Source organism: Labrus mixtus, chromosome 7, assembly GCF_963584025.1.
Source record: "Labrus mixtus chromosome 7, fLabMix1.1, whole genome shotgun sequence".
Taxonomy (NCBI): Eukaryota; Metazoa; Chordata; class Actinopteri; order Labriformes; family Labridae; genus Labrus; species Labrus mixtus.
In genome coordinates, this window is record NC_083618.1 from 6,412,390 (window position 1) to 6,428,155 (window position 15,766).

General features: G+C 41.7%; 1 protein-coding gene across 1 annotated transcript; it reads left to right on the plus strand.

Moving 5' to 3' along the window:
- The first annotated feature begins 4,252 nt into the window (after window positions 1–4,252).
- LOC132977624 (inter-alpha-trypsin inhibitor heavy chain H3-like) lies at window positions 4,253–15,465 on the plus strand. The gene is made up of 21 exons (XM_061042355.1): window positions 4,253–4,381; window positions 4,663–4,692; window positions 4,956–4,979; window positions 8,188–8,342; window positions 8,511–8,615; window positions 8,813–8,975; window positions 9,092–9,202; window positions 9,336–9,464; window positions 9,825–9,941; window positions 10,024–10,192; window positions 10,299–10,424; window positions 10,543–10,715; window positions 10,967–11,152; window positions 11,258–11,397; window positions 11,580–11,740; window positions 11,904–11,996; window positions 12,339–12,452; window positions 12,571–12,772; window positions 12,898–13,070; window positions 14,802–14,913; window positions 15,045–15,465. Exons 1-21 carry the CDS (start codon window positions 4,268–4,270, stop codon window positions 15,181–15,183), a joined length of 2,736 nt encoding a protein of 911 aa, XP_060898338.1. The 5' UTR covers window positions 4,253–4,267; the 3' UTR covers window positions 15,184–15,465.
- Window positions 15,466–15,766: the final 301 nt, after the last annotated feature.

The window sequence follows — 15,766 nt, forward strand, 5'->3', positions numbered from 1 at the left end:
AATCAACTGCACAGTGATAGTGACCGACATAATCAATCAATCAATCAATTTTTATTTGTATAGCGTCAACTCATAACAAGTGTTATCTCGAGACACTTTACAAGAAGCAGGTAAAATACCTTACTCTTTGTCTGTTAACATTACAAAAGAGCAGGTAAAAAGACCTTACTCATTGTTATGTTACAAAAAGCAAGTAAAAGACCTTACTTATTGCTATGTTATAAAGATCCGGCCTATCCATCATGAGCACTTTAGCAAAGCAGCAAAAGTTGTAGTGTTCTGGCAAGCCGTCAACCGACGATCTTTAGGAGCCTAGGAGAGCTCAAGAGCTCCCAGGAAAGTGGGTGGTTAGTGACTGAGATTTATAGATAGATACATGCAGTAATATGATGTACTGTATATGCACACAGAGAGAGAGAGAGAGAGAGAGAGAGAGAGAGAGAGAGAGAGAGAGAGAGAGAGAGAGGAGCTCAGGGTGCCAGTTCCCCCGGTAGTCTAAGCCTATAGCAGCATAACGAAGAGCTGGTCTACACCAGCACCAGCCCTAACTATAAGATTTATCAAAAAGGAAAGTTTTAAGTCTATTCTTAAAAATATAGACTGTCTGCCTCCCGGACCCCGGCTGGAAGGCGGTTCCAGAGGAGAGGAGCCCGATAACTGAAGGCTTTACCTCCCATAGTACACTTGGAGACTGTAGGTACCACCAGCAGGCCTGCACTCCGGGACCGCAATGCTCTCGAGGGACAGTACGGCACTAGTAGCTCCTTCAGGTAAGATGGTGCCTGGCCATTGAGAGCTTTGTAGGTGAGAAGAATGATCTTGAATTCTATTCTAGACTGTATAGGGAGCCAGTGCAGAGAAGCCAGGACAGGAGTGATGTGGTCCCATTTCCTGGTTCTGGTCAGTACACGAGCTGCAGCATTCTGGACCAGTTGAAGAGTCTTTAGAGATTTGCCAGAGCACCCTGACAAAAGAGAGTTACAATAATCCAGTCTGGAGGTGACAAATGCATGAACTAGTTTTTCTGCATCACTTTGCGACAGGATATTCCTGATCTTGGATATATTACGAAGGTGAAAGAAGGCTGTTCTTGAAACTTGACTGATGTGAGAGCTAAAAGACAAAAGGCAAAAAGAACTCCTAGATTCCTAACAGTGGTGCTAGATGCCAGGCTGATGTCACTAAGGACAGTCAAATCACTAGAAAAAGTCTCTCTGAGGTTCTTAGGGCCTAGCACAATAACTTCAGTCTTGTCTGAGTTAAGTAGCAAAAAAATTCTGGTCATCCAGGTCCTAACGTCCTTAAGGCACGTTTCTAGCTGACATAACTGACTGGTACCATCGGGCTTCATTGATACATAAAGCTGAGTATCATCTGCATAACAATGAAACTGTATGGAGTGTTTCCTCATAATATTTCCCAGAGGAAGCATATATAATGTAAAGAGAATTGGTCCAAGCACTGAACCTTGTGGGACTCCATGGCAAACTTTAGTGTGGATAGAGGACTCATCATTAACATGTACAAACTGAGATCGGTCTGATAAGTAAGATTCAAACCAACTTAAAGCAGTCCCTGTAATTCCAAGCAAATGCTCCAGTCTGTACAACAGGATCCGATGGTCAATGGTGTCAAAAACAGCACTAAGATCTAACAAGACGAGCACAGACAGAAGTCCCCTGTCTGAGGCTAGAAGTAGATCGTTTGTAACTCTAACTAGTGCAGTCTCAGTGCTATGGTGGATTCTAAATCCTGACTGGAACTCCTCAAATAAACTGTTGTCATGGAGAAAGTCACACAGCTGTTTAGCTACCACCTTCTCCAGGATCTTCGAGAAAAAAAGGAAGGTTGGATATAGGCCTGTAATTAGCCAGAGTTCCTGAGTCCAGAGTAGGCTTTGTAAGTAGAGGTTTGATTACCGCTACTTTAAATGCCTGGGGTACATAGCCTGCCAGTAAAGACAAATTGATCATATCTAATATGGAGTTGCTAACTAAGGGAAAGACTTCCTTAAACTTCCATAAAGTGCTAAGTTATGTTCACAATAACAATACTGTCCCATGTACACATAATACAACTGGGTTTAAGATTATACTGTAAAGAAGTTTAGGGTGAGTTGTGCATTCAGTCAGAGTCCGAGTTAAACACAGACACACACAAACCATCCTTAAGACATGAGCTGTGTCTCTTTTCAGGACTTTCATCCTTCGAATGACCCAGCCTTCATAGCCTCAGTTCAGGCCAAACTGAAATGAGACAGTCTGCTGGTTTCCCCGTTTGCATGAACAGCTGTTCCCACCCTTCACTTTTTATATCTAAGCCCCGCCTCTGTTGCCTATAGCAACAACATTAGTATTGGTAGATATTGGACTCAGTGGAATCCATGAACTTACATTCAAAAGTGTTTTACAGGTGCTGAATAGCCTACCAGTTATGTTGTGCGCCCCATGTGCCTACAGAGGTAGTCCTCATTGCAGAGGCTGTGGGTTCGAATCTGACCTCAGCCGTTTGCTGCATGCCATCCCCCCTTAGCTGTCCAATGAAGGCAAAAAGGCCCAATAATATAAAAAGTGTATTACTGTATTTAGGGTGTACCAGCTTGTTTGTATTATTGGACAAGGAATCTCTGTGTATGTTGGGCCACGAAGGATGCACCAAATAGATCCTTTGTTAGCCGGGAAAAGAAGGACGCATTTGTTTCAATCATTTAAAGAGGCCTTCGAAATGGGACAGCCTTTGATGTGCTGATGTGATTTGATTTGTCTTCAAATGTTCCCTCTGAAGGATGCAGCCCCTAAATGAGGAGATAGCCATGCTTGTGAATCATTGCTTACAGTAGGCTACTAAGCCAAACATGATGTTGACTTTTTGGGTTGAATAACCATCATCAGCACTGTGGCTGAAGCTAAGCAATAGGGAAAAGGTAAAATGATTATCTTTGGTTTTGTCTGAACACAACTTAAGATTCATCAAGATGCAAGACACATGACTCCCTTGAGGCACTATCAAGGCCTCTAATTGCTGATATATCAACTTAAGGGTGATCAAATGTCAGGACTCTGTTAAAGCTTGTTTCTGCTGCCCCCAAGTGGCAACGCAATAGTAAAATGAAATGTTTGAGCTTTGAGCAAAACAGTTGTTATTTTCATTTCCATCAAGGCCTTCATTGTATCAGTGTGAATATTGTGCTTACATTGTACTTGATAAAATTGACAACTACTGAACCAAATCATTCCATATGCACAGATCTCATCTTATAATCGTATCTTTGAACCCCTGATGAGAATCCAGCTCTGTCATTAGACGAGCACTTAACATGGTCAGGTATCTGACTAAATCTTTCTTTAACTAGCCTAACATATTGCAGACCTAAAGGTACACAAGCATAAAGGATTCAGGTTCAAAATCAGTGGGTCATTTTTATTTTTTTCCTCTTTCCCTTAAAACTGCATGTGCCAAACACAGTCCCACACGATGAAGATGACTCACCTAAAAGTAAACAGAATTGCACAAGTAGGAAAACAGTTGTGTGTGTTCACAAGGTCCACAGTTGCAGAACTCCTAATATCCACGCACAAGTCATCTGGTTGATTTCACCTTATGTATGTTGAGATAGAGATGTTTAGCTTGTGATGATGCACTATCAAAAACACTTTTTGGTCCAGCCAGCTCACTCCAGTTTAACATCACAATATCCCAATTCATCTACATGCACTTGGCCAAATCTAGCAATAATCAGTGTGTGTGTGTCTGGATAATTTGACTTAAAAGTACATACAGTAGTCTCTCTGATTTCCTTACACTGCTGTACTGTTTGCTTCCTTGCAAGGGGGAAATGACACAAACATACAGTACACGTTAAGTGAAGCAGTACAGGCTACTGTGTGAAAGAGTGCGCTAAGGAGGGAGTGAAGCAATGTTTGTCCACCCACATGTGGTAACTGGCAGAACTACTTTTACACAAATACACTACCTTTTATTATCAAAGTTTAGGGGATAACTACAATTTAGCTACAATATGAACTGAATGGTCTGGCACTTTGTCGGCAGTAGGAATAACCCCCAAAATGAAATAATTTAAAAATAAATCAATGCTTTAAAAAAAAATATATATATATATTCATTCTGACTTCATGTTTCTGGTATCAATGTTTGTAGCTCAAGGACTTCAACACATTGAGGTCAGTCCTGTTGGTCAGTCCCTCCCCTTGGGCAGAGAGCTTTTTCTCAGCACTGAAGTCAGACACTATTCAGTAGAAGTTTGGTCATGTCTGGACTGCAGGGTGTTCGACTGCTGCTCCCGTGGGCTAGCGCCTGCCTTGCGCTGCTCAGCCTGGCCCAGGGAGCTGTGGTCATCTCCGGGGGCCATGAAACTCTGCAGGTAATTTTACACAACAACCTTTATATGCAAATATCTTAATTTAGAAATGCATCTTACATTAATAGTTGTTTAATTTCTCCAGTGTTGACTATACCTGGTGGTACCTGATTTTAGATTCAGTCTGTTTTTTTAATCAGCGGTGCATCACAAAGTGTGCTCTTTAGTTTTCAACTTTATTTCTACCCTGGTTTAACTGTTCTGAACATCTCCTCTTCATGCGTGTGTTTGTTTTCTAGTATTTTGGTTCCTTTTCGGTTTAATATGCTGTATTTGTATTTCAGGAGACAGGAGGAGCTACTAGACCTCTAAAGGTATCTGTAAAAAAAAACATACACCCAGTCAGTCCTGTCATAAGGTTAAAGATATTGTTTGCATTTTTCAGTTTGTGTGGAATTAAACAAACCTGGCAGTCATTGATGAATTTGAGATCTGAATCCACACTGAAGCGACATTTTAACCACTTATTATAAGTTCAATGTTTTAAGTACAATAATTTGATGTGATTTCAGTTTTGTGCAGTCTTAAGTTTTGATTTCTCCCTTTGTATTGTCTGTTTATTTTTTATTTTTTACAGAAAAGAAGTACAAATGATGCCATGGTAAGAAAAATATTCCAGTTGTATCTTCTTTTATTTGATAAATATCAGGTTCGGTTTAATAAGTCTTCATTAAATGGGCAAGGACAATGTAATGAAGCAGCTCGAACAGATACGAGGGCGAAAAAGTAAACACCATAAATCACCAAACTAAGACACAAAAGGCCTTAAACTAAAAACTTTGTGCTGAACAAACTAGTCAAGTTTCAGTTTACAGCTACCCAACAAGAAGACTATGTTGCTGTTGTAGTGCAACCCCTCCTCAGCAGAGCAGATGTTTCTCAATCAATCAAGATAATAACTGTTTGTCTACAGAGATAAACCAGTTAGAAGCTATTGCTAAATGCAGGTTTACCAGATTTGAACTCTTCCCTAACAACAGCACCTGTCTCTTGAGCTGTGAGAGTAAGTGGTAAACAAATCAGTTTTAATGGTTCCATTTTTCTTTCAAAATCTTATTTTTATATCAACCAAGACTAAAAATCGAGTGACATTTTTCATGCTTAAAGAAATATCGTTCTTTTTGTGCTTTATATAAATGAAGTTCTCAGATTTGTCGACCAATTTGCTTAATTTTGCACCTTAACTTTGGGCTGAAAGAAAATTTGTTGATCTTGAAGGCTGACGGCCACTTGGTCTTTATCTTATCACTTCCCCCTATTCACAAAGCACAATCGTATCCCATTGTCTATATCTTCCGGTGTCATCAGCGGATCTGTTCCTTCAGAATATTCTCGCGAGACTCGATGATTCCCGAGTGACCAGACGCTGTCAGAACCTCTGCAGTGCTGAGCGTATGGAATGGCATGACCTTTAGGAACCTGTTGAGACCCCGCAGATCTAAAATAGGGCGAAGTCCACCGTCCTTCTTTGTGACAAGGAAGAACGTTGAGTAGTATCCACCGGGCTGAGCCACGGGGTCTACCGGCTCGATGGCACCCTTGACCAGGAGGGTAGAGAGCTCTTGGTCGAGAGCAAGGGCTTTTGCCGGGTCGCCTATGATGGTCATCCTGACCCAAAAGTCCTGGGCTGCACGACGGCCAGGATGCTGTGCTGGGGAGGTTGCTGGTGACCACTGGCACCAGCTGGGGACTGAAACCGGCGCTGAGGAGGGACCACAGTACTCCTAGGCCTAACATGGGGAGGCAAGCTCCTGCTGAGACCAGAGAGCTGCTGCTTGGTCTGTCTAGCCTGAATAGACCGTTCAAGAGCCTCTAGAGCTGCTGATCCGAACAGCTCCCCAGGCTCCACTGGAACACTGCGCAGGATCCTCCTGCTTGCCTCAGTGAGGGGCGACTGCGCCAACCAAACCTGGCAGCGAGCCTGGACGAGTGTGGACATCACCCGTCCCAACTCCCTAGACATCAGCACGAAACTCTGTGGCAGATGCCGCCATTGAGAGGATGTCCTCCTCAATAACTGTAGTGGCATCAGGAGGAGCAGGCGGGACCACACTGACCCTACTCGCCTCAGTCTTCCTTGTGAAAAAGGCAGCCTTCATCTGATCAAGCTCTGCCGTAAGCTGGTCCACCCTGGATGCAAGCTTGGACTGCTTCCGATTAGAGGCGCCTACAGTCTCAGCAGCTCTACGCTTCAACTGGCCAGGAGGGATCGTAACCGCCCCCCTGAGCCGGAGTCAGCTGAGGAGGAGACAAATAAACTGGCGAGCTCACCCCCCCAGAAGTTCCTCCACCTCAGACAGTCGAGCAGCCCTCATGGTCCGAGGCATGTAGCTGCAGTTCATGCAGGGATCCTCAGACAGGCCCTCTCTCAGGTGTTCAAGGCCCAGGCAGGAGGGACAGAGATCATGACCGTCCTCAGGCTGCATAGTAGCCATACAGGCAGTACAGTAGTGATTGACCAACATAGCCAGCACTGACTGAGGACACAACAACGAGCTCGGAGCAGGGAAGCGTAAACACTGCCTTCACCAACCAGTTGATATACAGAGAGCAGGCACTAGCAGGAACACTATGCCAGAAGTTACTACACCTATGCTGGAGTGAGCGCGGAAACATAGCCTCTCCAACAAGGTGATCTGATGCGCTAATTACAAGCCGGCTTCGGGCGAAAACACCAGCCAACCAAACAGGACGCACCTATGTCGGGAGAGGGAGCGAACACATTGCCTTCACCGACAAAGGTTATGAGACAGAATAAACAGATAGAAACACAGTGGCCACCACTAGTTGTCTATAAGCGGAAGCGCTTCAACTAAACGACAACGAGGCAAACTTAATGGGGGGTAGGAGCCCAAACGACTAAGATCAAGGGAGTGCGCCCCAACTACAGCAAACCTCCAATGATATTACTCTGACTTAAGAAAGTTGTCTGTGAATTTGAAAACACTTAAGAAGTTGTTAAGTGTTAGGCCAGCATAGGTTTATTCTTTTTCTGCAAGTAAGATATGCAAACATATAACCATGTTCTTTAATCCAAGAAATCAGTTGCTCCCTTCAGGTCCAACAAACCTACTTCTCTCTCAATGCCCAGAATGAATGAAAACATGTAGATGCTTAGGCAAAGATTTAAAATTTGACCTAACAGACAACAGGAATGTCCACTGTGTCCATTCAAGGTATTTAAAGCAAAGAGATTTTAGGGTTAAACATTGTCATACTCTGAGAGTCAAATATCTGTCTGTGCCAGATATAAGATGCCACCTTGGAAAAATATTCCTCATTTCCTTTGGTTTTTACCCAGAAGATCTCAAATAAAACAGAAAGCATGCAGAGGGAATCAAGGCAGGAAGGAATAGCGTCACCCTGACTGAAGCAAACAGGAATCATGTAAAATGCCCTCAGCTCAGGCACACATGATTATTGTGTTGGTCACAGATAGATCTTGGATACAAGAAAAATAGACTCCCAGTAAAAGGTTGATAATGGTTGTTCAGAGTGGTTGGTAAAGTGAATAGACTGACAAACACACAGTATACTTTAAATATACACACCATATGTGTTTCGACATGCTGCACCCAGGCTGATTCACATAAACACTCTCTGAGTAGAACCAGTTACTAAATTATCTTTAACTCGTGTTTTTTAAGCTCTTATTGTTGTCTTATTTAGTACTATTTAAGGTGAATCCACCTGCAATTATCAAGTCAGTTTTGAAATGACACAAAAACAGCCGACTCTAAAGTTATTTAAAAAAGTGTGTGGATACGATGCTTGGGATCTCTTGCCTACACAGCCTCTCTTTCTGCCAGGTGGAGGTGTACAGCGTGACGGTGGACTGCACTGTGAGGTCTCGTTTTGCTCACACCGTCATGACCTCCAAGGCCCTGAACAAAGCAAACACCTCCCAGGAAATCTTCTTTGAAGTGCAGCTGCCCAAGACCGCCTTCATCAGTAACTTCAGCATGTCCGTTTGCCACGTTAAAATTTTCACCCTGTACCCAGTGTTTGCTTGTATCATGTTGCTTTTTGAGACAGATATTATCACCGCTTCTCTTGTGCTTGAAAGCTCATTTCTCTTAATGATACAGTTGGCAGAGTTCAAGAGCAACATTATGTTCTCTATCTTTCACAGGGAAATTGAAGGTCAGGTGTACGTTGGGGACGTGAAGGAAAAAGAGAAAGCCAAGAAGCAGTATGAAAAGGCTGTTTCCTCTGGACAAACTGCTGGACTGGTGAAGTGAGTCTGTGAGGATGAAATATTCATGAAGCAAACACAGCAAGAAACACACAGAAAATCAAAGTGGATCTCCATTTAGATTTTCACACTCCTTTGATCTTAGTCGTTTGGTGTAAGCTGGTTACTAGTCTACATTTATTAGTCATGGTTTTTTGAAGTGGATCTTTGATGATTGTTCTCTCTCTGTTTCATTATAGAGCTTCTGGGAGAAAGATGGAGAAGTTTTCTGTGTCCGTCAATATCGCAGCAGAAAAAAATGTGACTTTTGTTCTGACTTACGAGGAGCTCCTTCAGAGGAAGCTGGGCCAGTATGAGATTCTGACTCAAATTAAACCCAAACAGAGGGTCCAGGAGTTTCAGGTGAATCTGATTCTGTTCTGCTGTGGCCTTGTGATTTGGTCCTTTCAGATCTTTTAAATGAGCTATTTACAAATGGTCTGTCTGTCTGTCTGTCTTTTTGCCTGTGTGTATGACAGATTGTGACAAACATCTATGAGCCACAGGGCATTTCTTTCCTTGATGCCCATGCTACCTTCCTGACCAATGATTTGCTCCCTCTGGTGGAGAAAACTGTAACAGACAAAAAGGTACATGGTCCCTGGAGGAAGTTTTCTCATGCTTTGCCTGCAGTTCGTGGATCAGACTTCCACCCTTTTTACATGAAAGACATTATTGACCTAACGATTTGAGTTCAGCTGACTGTGTGTATCATGTTGTCAGGCACACATCTCTTTCTCACCAACCATGGAGCAGCAGAGGAGTTGTCCTGGTTGTGATGGAACCTTCATTGATGGAGATTTTGTCATCAAATATGACGTAAACAGAGCGACCAGCATTGGGGACATTCAGGTATGCTGTCACTCAAACAACTAAAAACAGATACGTTAGTGTGGGGTCAAGGGGTCCTTCTCGGGAAAAAATGGGAAGAATGATTCCAATGTCTGTATTTTGGCACATTTATAGTCAAAGGCAGAATTGGTAATGTTTCTCGATCAGTCTGAAGAAACCTCAGTTAAATCATACAGAATTCCTTACATCATAATTGCTTATTTTTCGTGTCGCATTTTATAATTAATGTCTTCTATACTTGAAATATTATTTATCATTACTATACATATACTGTAAAAAATGATAAAATTGCACAAGAACATATAGGTCTATAAATTACAGTATGTTTATTACTGCCCTTTATTATTCTTTCCCCTTCAGATTGTAAATGGGTACTTTGTACACTTTTTCGCTCCACCTCACCTGCCCAGAGTCCCGAAGAATGTGGTGTTTGTGATTGACAGGAGCGGTTCAATGTCTGGAAGAAAGATTGACCAGGTGGGGGACTGTTCAGACTGCAAATGTAGTTATAAAATGTTAGTGTCCACATGCACACGTTTTTCTTATGACCTCTGTGTAGACACGAGAGGCAATGCTGGCCATCCTCAAAGACATCCATGAGGAGGACCATTTTGCCATTGTCCTGTTTGGTAGCCAGGTCGATCCCTGGAGATCAACACTTTCCAAAGCAACAGAAGAAAACGTGAATGAAGCCATGGCATTTATCAGGCAACTAGATATCAGAGGATGTAATGATCTTACTAACCTTTTTATACATAATGTCCTCACTTCAAAATAAAATTAAAAAAACACTTCTGTGATCTGATTACATTTTCTTATGTGTTTACCATCTAGCAACCAATTTTAATGATGCATTGTTGGACAGTGTGAAAATGCTTGTCAGCGACAGAAAGGAGCAAAGGATCCCAGAGAGGAGCATTGATATGATTATTGCACTGACTGATGGAATGCCAGATCGGGGTGAGTGTGCACATACTGTAAGGTATATTTTGTGTGAGTGCACGTTTGATTGTTGTAATTAATGTTTAACATCAAATTAAGTATATAACTTAGGTAAGAATTATTTTGTATTTTGAAGGCCCCGCTAGGATCCTGGAGAATGTGCGCCCTGCTATGGGTGGAAACATTTCTCTGTTCTGTCTTGGATTTGGAAATGATGTGGATTACACCTTCCTGGATTCGTTGAGCAAACAAAACAAGGGATCGGCCCGCAAAATTTATGAGGGATCAGATGCAACACTTCAACTTCAGGTGGAAAGTTTAGGCTGTGAACACATTTACAAGACTATAATTACTTCACAGTTTTCTACATTTATACCATGACTACATTTTGATTAAGCTAAAATACTCAACCCAGTTGAGTTGAGTATTTTAACTGGTTTACCAACCTTTCATACGTAAAAATGTGCAGCCCAGAGTGCATCACAAAAGAACAGTCTCATACTGTAACACATTTTGTACAAACACTGGTGATACATTGTGTGTGTGGGGATTTGTCGCAGGGTTTTTATGAGGAGGTGTCCAGCCCTCTTCTTTTGGAGGTTGACCTGCGTTATCCTGATGAGGCAGTGGACTTTCTCACCACTAACCACTTCAACCAGCTATTTAACGGCTCCGAGATCGTGGTGGCCGGAAAACTGGAGGACAACGACCTTGACAACTTCATGGTGGAAGTGGTTGGCCAGGGGGTGAGGACAAAGAAACTGTATCAATACAATTGTGAGGTGATAGATGAGGTCTGTTTATTAATCTGTTTTTAGAGACTATTACTCCTCTTTGTCCCTCCTGCTTAGTTTGAAGAGGACTTCAAGGTGCAGGGACAGGCCGGTGCTGTAGACTGGGACGTGATGTACCCTGATGAGGAATACATTTTTGGAGATTTTACAGAGCGTCTTTGGGCCTATCTAACCATCCAGCAGCTACTGGAGAAAAGGTGAGTTTGAGCAATTTCACTCAAGCTGATACCTGAAACTTTTTCATTGGAAATCTGTATGTAATTTTTATGATTTAAAACCTTCATCAAAGATGCATCCACAAATCGTCTGAGAGCTAAGAATGGATCACACAAAACTAATTCACCAATTCCAACCAAGCCACATATTTTTCTACTTTCAGTAAGAGTGGTATCACTGGTGAGAAAGAGAATGCCACGGCAAAGGCCCTGGAAATGTCCCTGCGGTATAGCTTCGTAACCCCTCTCACTTCCATGGTGGTCACTAAGCCTGAAACTGAGGATGGAACAGAAAGCCCGCTCATTGCTGATAAACTGACTGAGGGTAAGAGAGTCAGCCATTTGACCTACAGTATGTGTGAAACAAAACCTAACATTCGCAAACCGCATTCATTTTCAACTATTGTGGGTACCTGAAGGTGGTGCTCAAGTTAAAACTTTAGCTTAAATTCACACATTTGTTTTTTGTCATCTGTTTATTTTGACAGAGCAAAGACAAGAGTCAGAAAGACGGAATCCATTTCAACATTATGCCCCTCCAGCATACTCGTATAGTTATCAGTCAACACCCTCCTATTTCGGTAAGTCATTTTTTGCATAGCTGGCTTGATGGTTCTAGAAAGAACTGTGTTACTCTTCTAGTCAGTTGTTTTGTCAGTCTATCTAAACAACTTGTTTAAATTGTCCTTAGATGATGTATCTCACTCACTTTAGTATTACCCTGACTCCTCTCCTAACATTTATGAGCACGTTGAATTTAGCCCAAAAGCCCCACTGTGCACAAGCTCACAGAGCTGCTTGCATTGCTGTACACTTAGTTTTGTTGTCATGTAGGAGCCAAAATGTTGAGCGAAGACTACATATAAAACAAAACTATTACTCATTTTGTTTATCACTTCCATTTACTTTGTTGTCACCTGCAGTGGATGGGGATCCTCATTTCATGATTGAGCTCCCAGACAGAGAAGACGCACTGTGCTTCAACATCAACGACAAACCAGGAACCATTTTCAACCTGGTCAGAGACCTTAAACAAGGTCAGCCATGAGCCATTTTTGAGCATGAGCCATGAGACCAAGATTTTGTACATTTCTCCTCACGTGCCTGAAAATTACACCCAGCTGTGAGTGACGGAATCCCCTATTGTTTCTTCAGGTATTTTGGTCAATGGCGAGATCATAGGCGACAAGATGATTCCCCCTGATGGGAAAATTAACACCTACTTTTGGCGTTTTGGCATCATCCACAAGACTCTGGGGGTGAGGCTGATTGTGAGCACTCAGGACGTCTCGGTGTTTCAGGATGGCCAACTGGTCAAGCTGCGATGGTCTGATTCAGCTTCACTCAAAGGATCCAAGTGAGTGGCTGCATGTCCCATGGTTACCTCATTCAATAAGAGAAAACTATTCCTCTACATGAGTCAAAAATCCAGTTGAGAATAAATGCTTACCATCTTGTTCCCCTCACCCTCATATCCTCCAGTGTGGATATTCTCTTGACCAAGGATCGCAGCCTCACAGTAACTCTGAAAGATTCAGTCAAGTTTGTCATCCTGCTACACAAAGTGTGGGAGAAGCACCCGTACCACAGGAACTACCTGGGTTTCTACACCCTGGACACCCACCTCCTGTCATCTTCGGTTCACGGCCTGCTAGGTACAACTTGTTAAGTTATTAGAGAGAATTACATCATAATGACTGATAATAGGGGAATGTTCGCTGTAGCATTTCTTCTTGGGTATACAGCAATACCCTCACTTTCTGTATAGTGTATTTTTGATTCCAGCAGCAACAGCAACACTGTGTGCAACCTCCGCAACATCACTACACTGTTAATGCTCCAGACAATGACCTGCCTGGTTCACACATCAGGTCAAAGTCTATTCAATTTGATTTGGACTGCAGGACAAAGTCAGTTCAATGTAAACTGCTTCAGACATTTATATTGGCACATGTCCCCCAGGAAACGTCTGGTCATGTAAAGTAGTGCATGTCATGAGTAGAAAGGGCTTTAGGTTCAACTACTACCTTTGCACCTTTGGCCATTACTATGTTCAGTCTTTTGGAACTATATTGGAAACGATCATAGTGTTCAGGTGTAATCAGAAATACCCTAACACTCTGAAATGGGTTGTCAGGCCACAACAGTGACACAAACTGGTGCCACAACTGGAAAACTCTACCATGGGAAATTGACTTTCTCTTTTACTTTGGTATTTTAAGAGTGTGTTAAAACTTACTGCCACCACTCCAAACATAAAGAAACCAGATGGATTAATATCTCCTTGTAAATAGTTATGATTTGGTTTTAGTTTTTAAATCTGTATCAAGACAGTAAACACGGGAGCAAAGAGGGGACTGCCTCTTGTTTCCTTCTTACATACAGCAGTACACTGTGAGTTAACTGTTAGCTTTGATTTTAGAGTTATTATTGGATATGTGCTATATTTGGTTCTTTAAATGCAAAACTATATGTATACAATAACCCCAAATTGCAAGCTTAATAAACAGTCTCAGATTTCCTTTCATATCTGAGCACAATATCTTATGCTCTGATTTGCAATTAAGGAATCAAATTGAGGAATCATTCTTCAGGGACTTCACGTGCACTTGAGGTCAAGAAGGAGCATATCTCAGTATTTTATGTTGGTGTATTGGTCCTAATGATATGAGACACAGCAAAACTTTTAGAGGAAATATAGGTATTATAAGTGCGTCTTAAACACAGAATTTTACAGTAGGCTATATCAATTAGGTGTTATAAGAATCCTACACCAAAGGGCTCGAAATGTACCCACAATAACAGGGGGTAAGATTAAAGAACAGAAACATATCGGATAGATGTGTGGCTAACCTAACTTGGCCTTCATCAAAACCTAAAAGAAACACGATATCAACTTGAAGAAGAAAACAACTGAGGTCTTAAAGAGGTCATCTATGTTAAACTGGAACAACGATCCCTTAGCAGAGGCTACCACCAAAATCTTATGCAGTTTTTTATTTCCTGTCCAACAGTTGAAGCATTATTCACACCCTGGATCAATTGTGACCCAAACAACTCACAATGTGTATTAACCAAGCAGAAACCCCTGGTGCTGAAAAATGCTGATGTGAAAAACAGTGCAGCACCTTGAGTTTACACTTGAGACTGGCTGCAAAAGCCAAGGAGCCCGTTTAACACCTATATTAAAAGGCCCATTATGCAGCAGAAATAAACATGTTTACTTTCTGGTTTAAAGATCATATTTTGTCTGAATAGCCAGTTTCTTTATATTACACACTGTATTTGGGGTCTTTACATATTTTATTTAACATTAGGGAACATTTAGGGATAGAATAAATGTACTTCAAAATGATATTTACCTCTGATAATTTGTCATCCTCCAGGTCAGTTTTACCATGGGATCAATTATGAGGTGTCAGACCTGCGTCCAGGTGAAGTCACAGAGAAACCAGATGCCACCATGTTTGTGAAAGGACGGGAGCTCAATGTGACAAGGTACATGCCAAAATGAATAGTCAGCATGTAACATGTGTGCTGATTTCATATATGGCTGTTGGTTTGTAATGTGCACTTGAAATATCTGTCAGTGTACATACTGTAAAATGTCTGTGTGTGTGTGTCCACAGAGGCTGGCAGAGAGACTTCAGGAGGGATGTGAAGAAAGGAGACAATGTCCCCTGCTGGTTCGTTCACAATAATGGAACAGGCCTCATCGATGGCGAAGCATCAGACTACATTGTGTCAGGCCTTTTTAAAACTGTTTAAGAACAGGCTATACATCACTGTCTACCAGAAATCATTCAAATTAAACTTTTAAACTAAATATTCATATCTGCCTGTATTTACACTATAATGCTCTGGTATCATGAACCCATAAAGCAAACACTCTTCATTCACAGCACTGTATGGATGACTTCCATTTCTGTATCAGTGTTATTGCTGGAACTCCAAAAATGGAAAGCAATAACGCTATCCCTAAATACGGAGATATATCGGAGCAACCTCAGCGATCACTTATATTCAAATAAATGGGACACAGTTCCTCAATATGGAATCCAGCTGGATTTTGTTATAAGTGCTAAGTGTGATAGAAAAATCTGCTTTGTTCATGTTTGTCCAGTCTTTGATTCAGGTCTTCTCCTTGTTCAACCTCAATAACATATACCAGTTTGTTGAATTTAGCATTTGATTATGTGAGGAGGTCACAGAATATAAAATGTTTTCAAGCAGTACAACCCTGATGAGTAGATGTTTATCATGCTAATTGATGTAAAGTCCACTGTAGTGCTGCTGATACAAATGATACCAAATAAAAGATAAGAGTGGTGACAAACTAATAAAATTATGT

What these genes read in the sequence shown, in the direction of transcription:
- LOC132977624 (XM_061042355.1), top strand. Translation starts at nt 4,268, where the DNA reads ATGTCTGGACTGCAGGGTGTTCGACTGCTGCTCCCGTGGGCTAGCGCC. An exon ending in GAAGTACAAATGATGCCATG is followed by an intron (nt 4,980 to 8,187) that starts GTAAGAAAAATA and finishes TCTTTCTGCCAG; the next exon opens with GTGGAGGTGTACAGCGTGAC. An exon ending in TTCATCAGTAACTTCAGCAT is followed by an intron (nt 8,343 to 8,510) that starts GTCCGTTTGCCA and finishes TATCTTTCACAG; the next exon opens with GGAAATTGAAGGTCAGGTGT.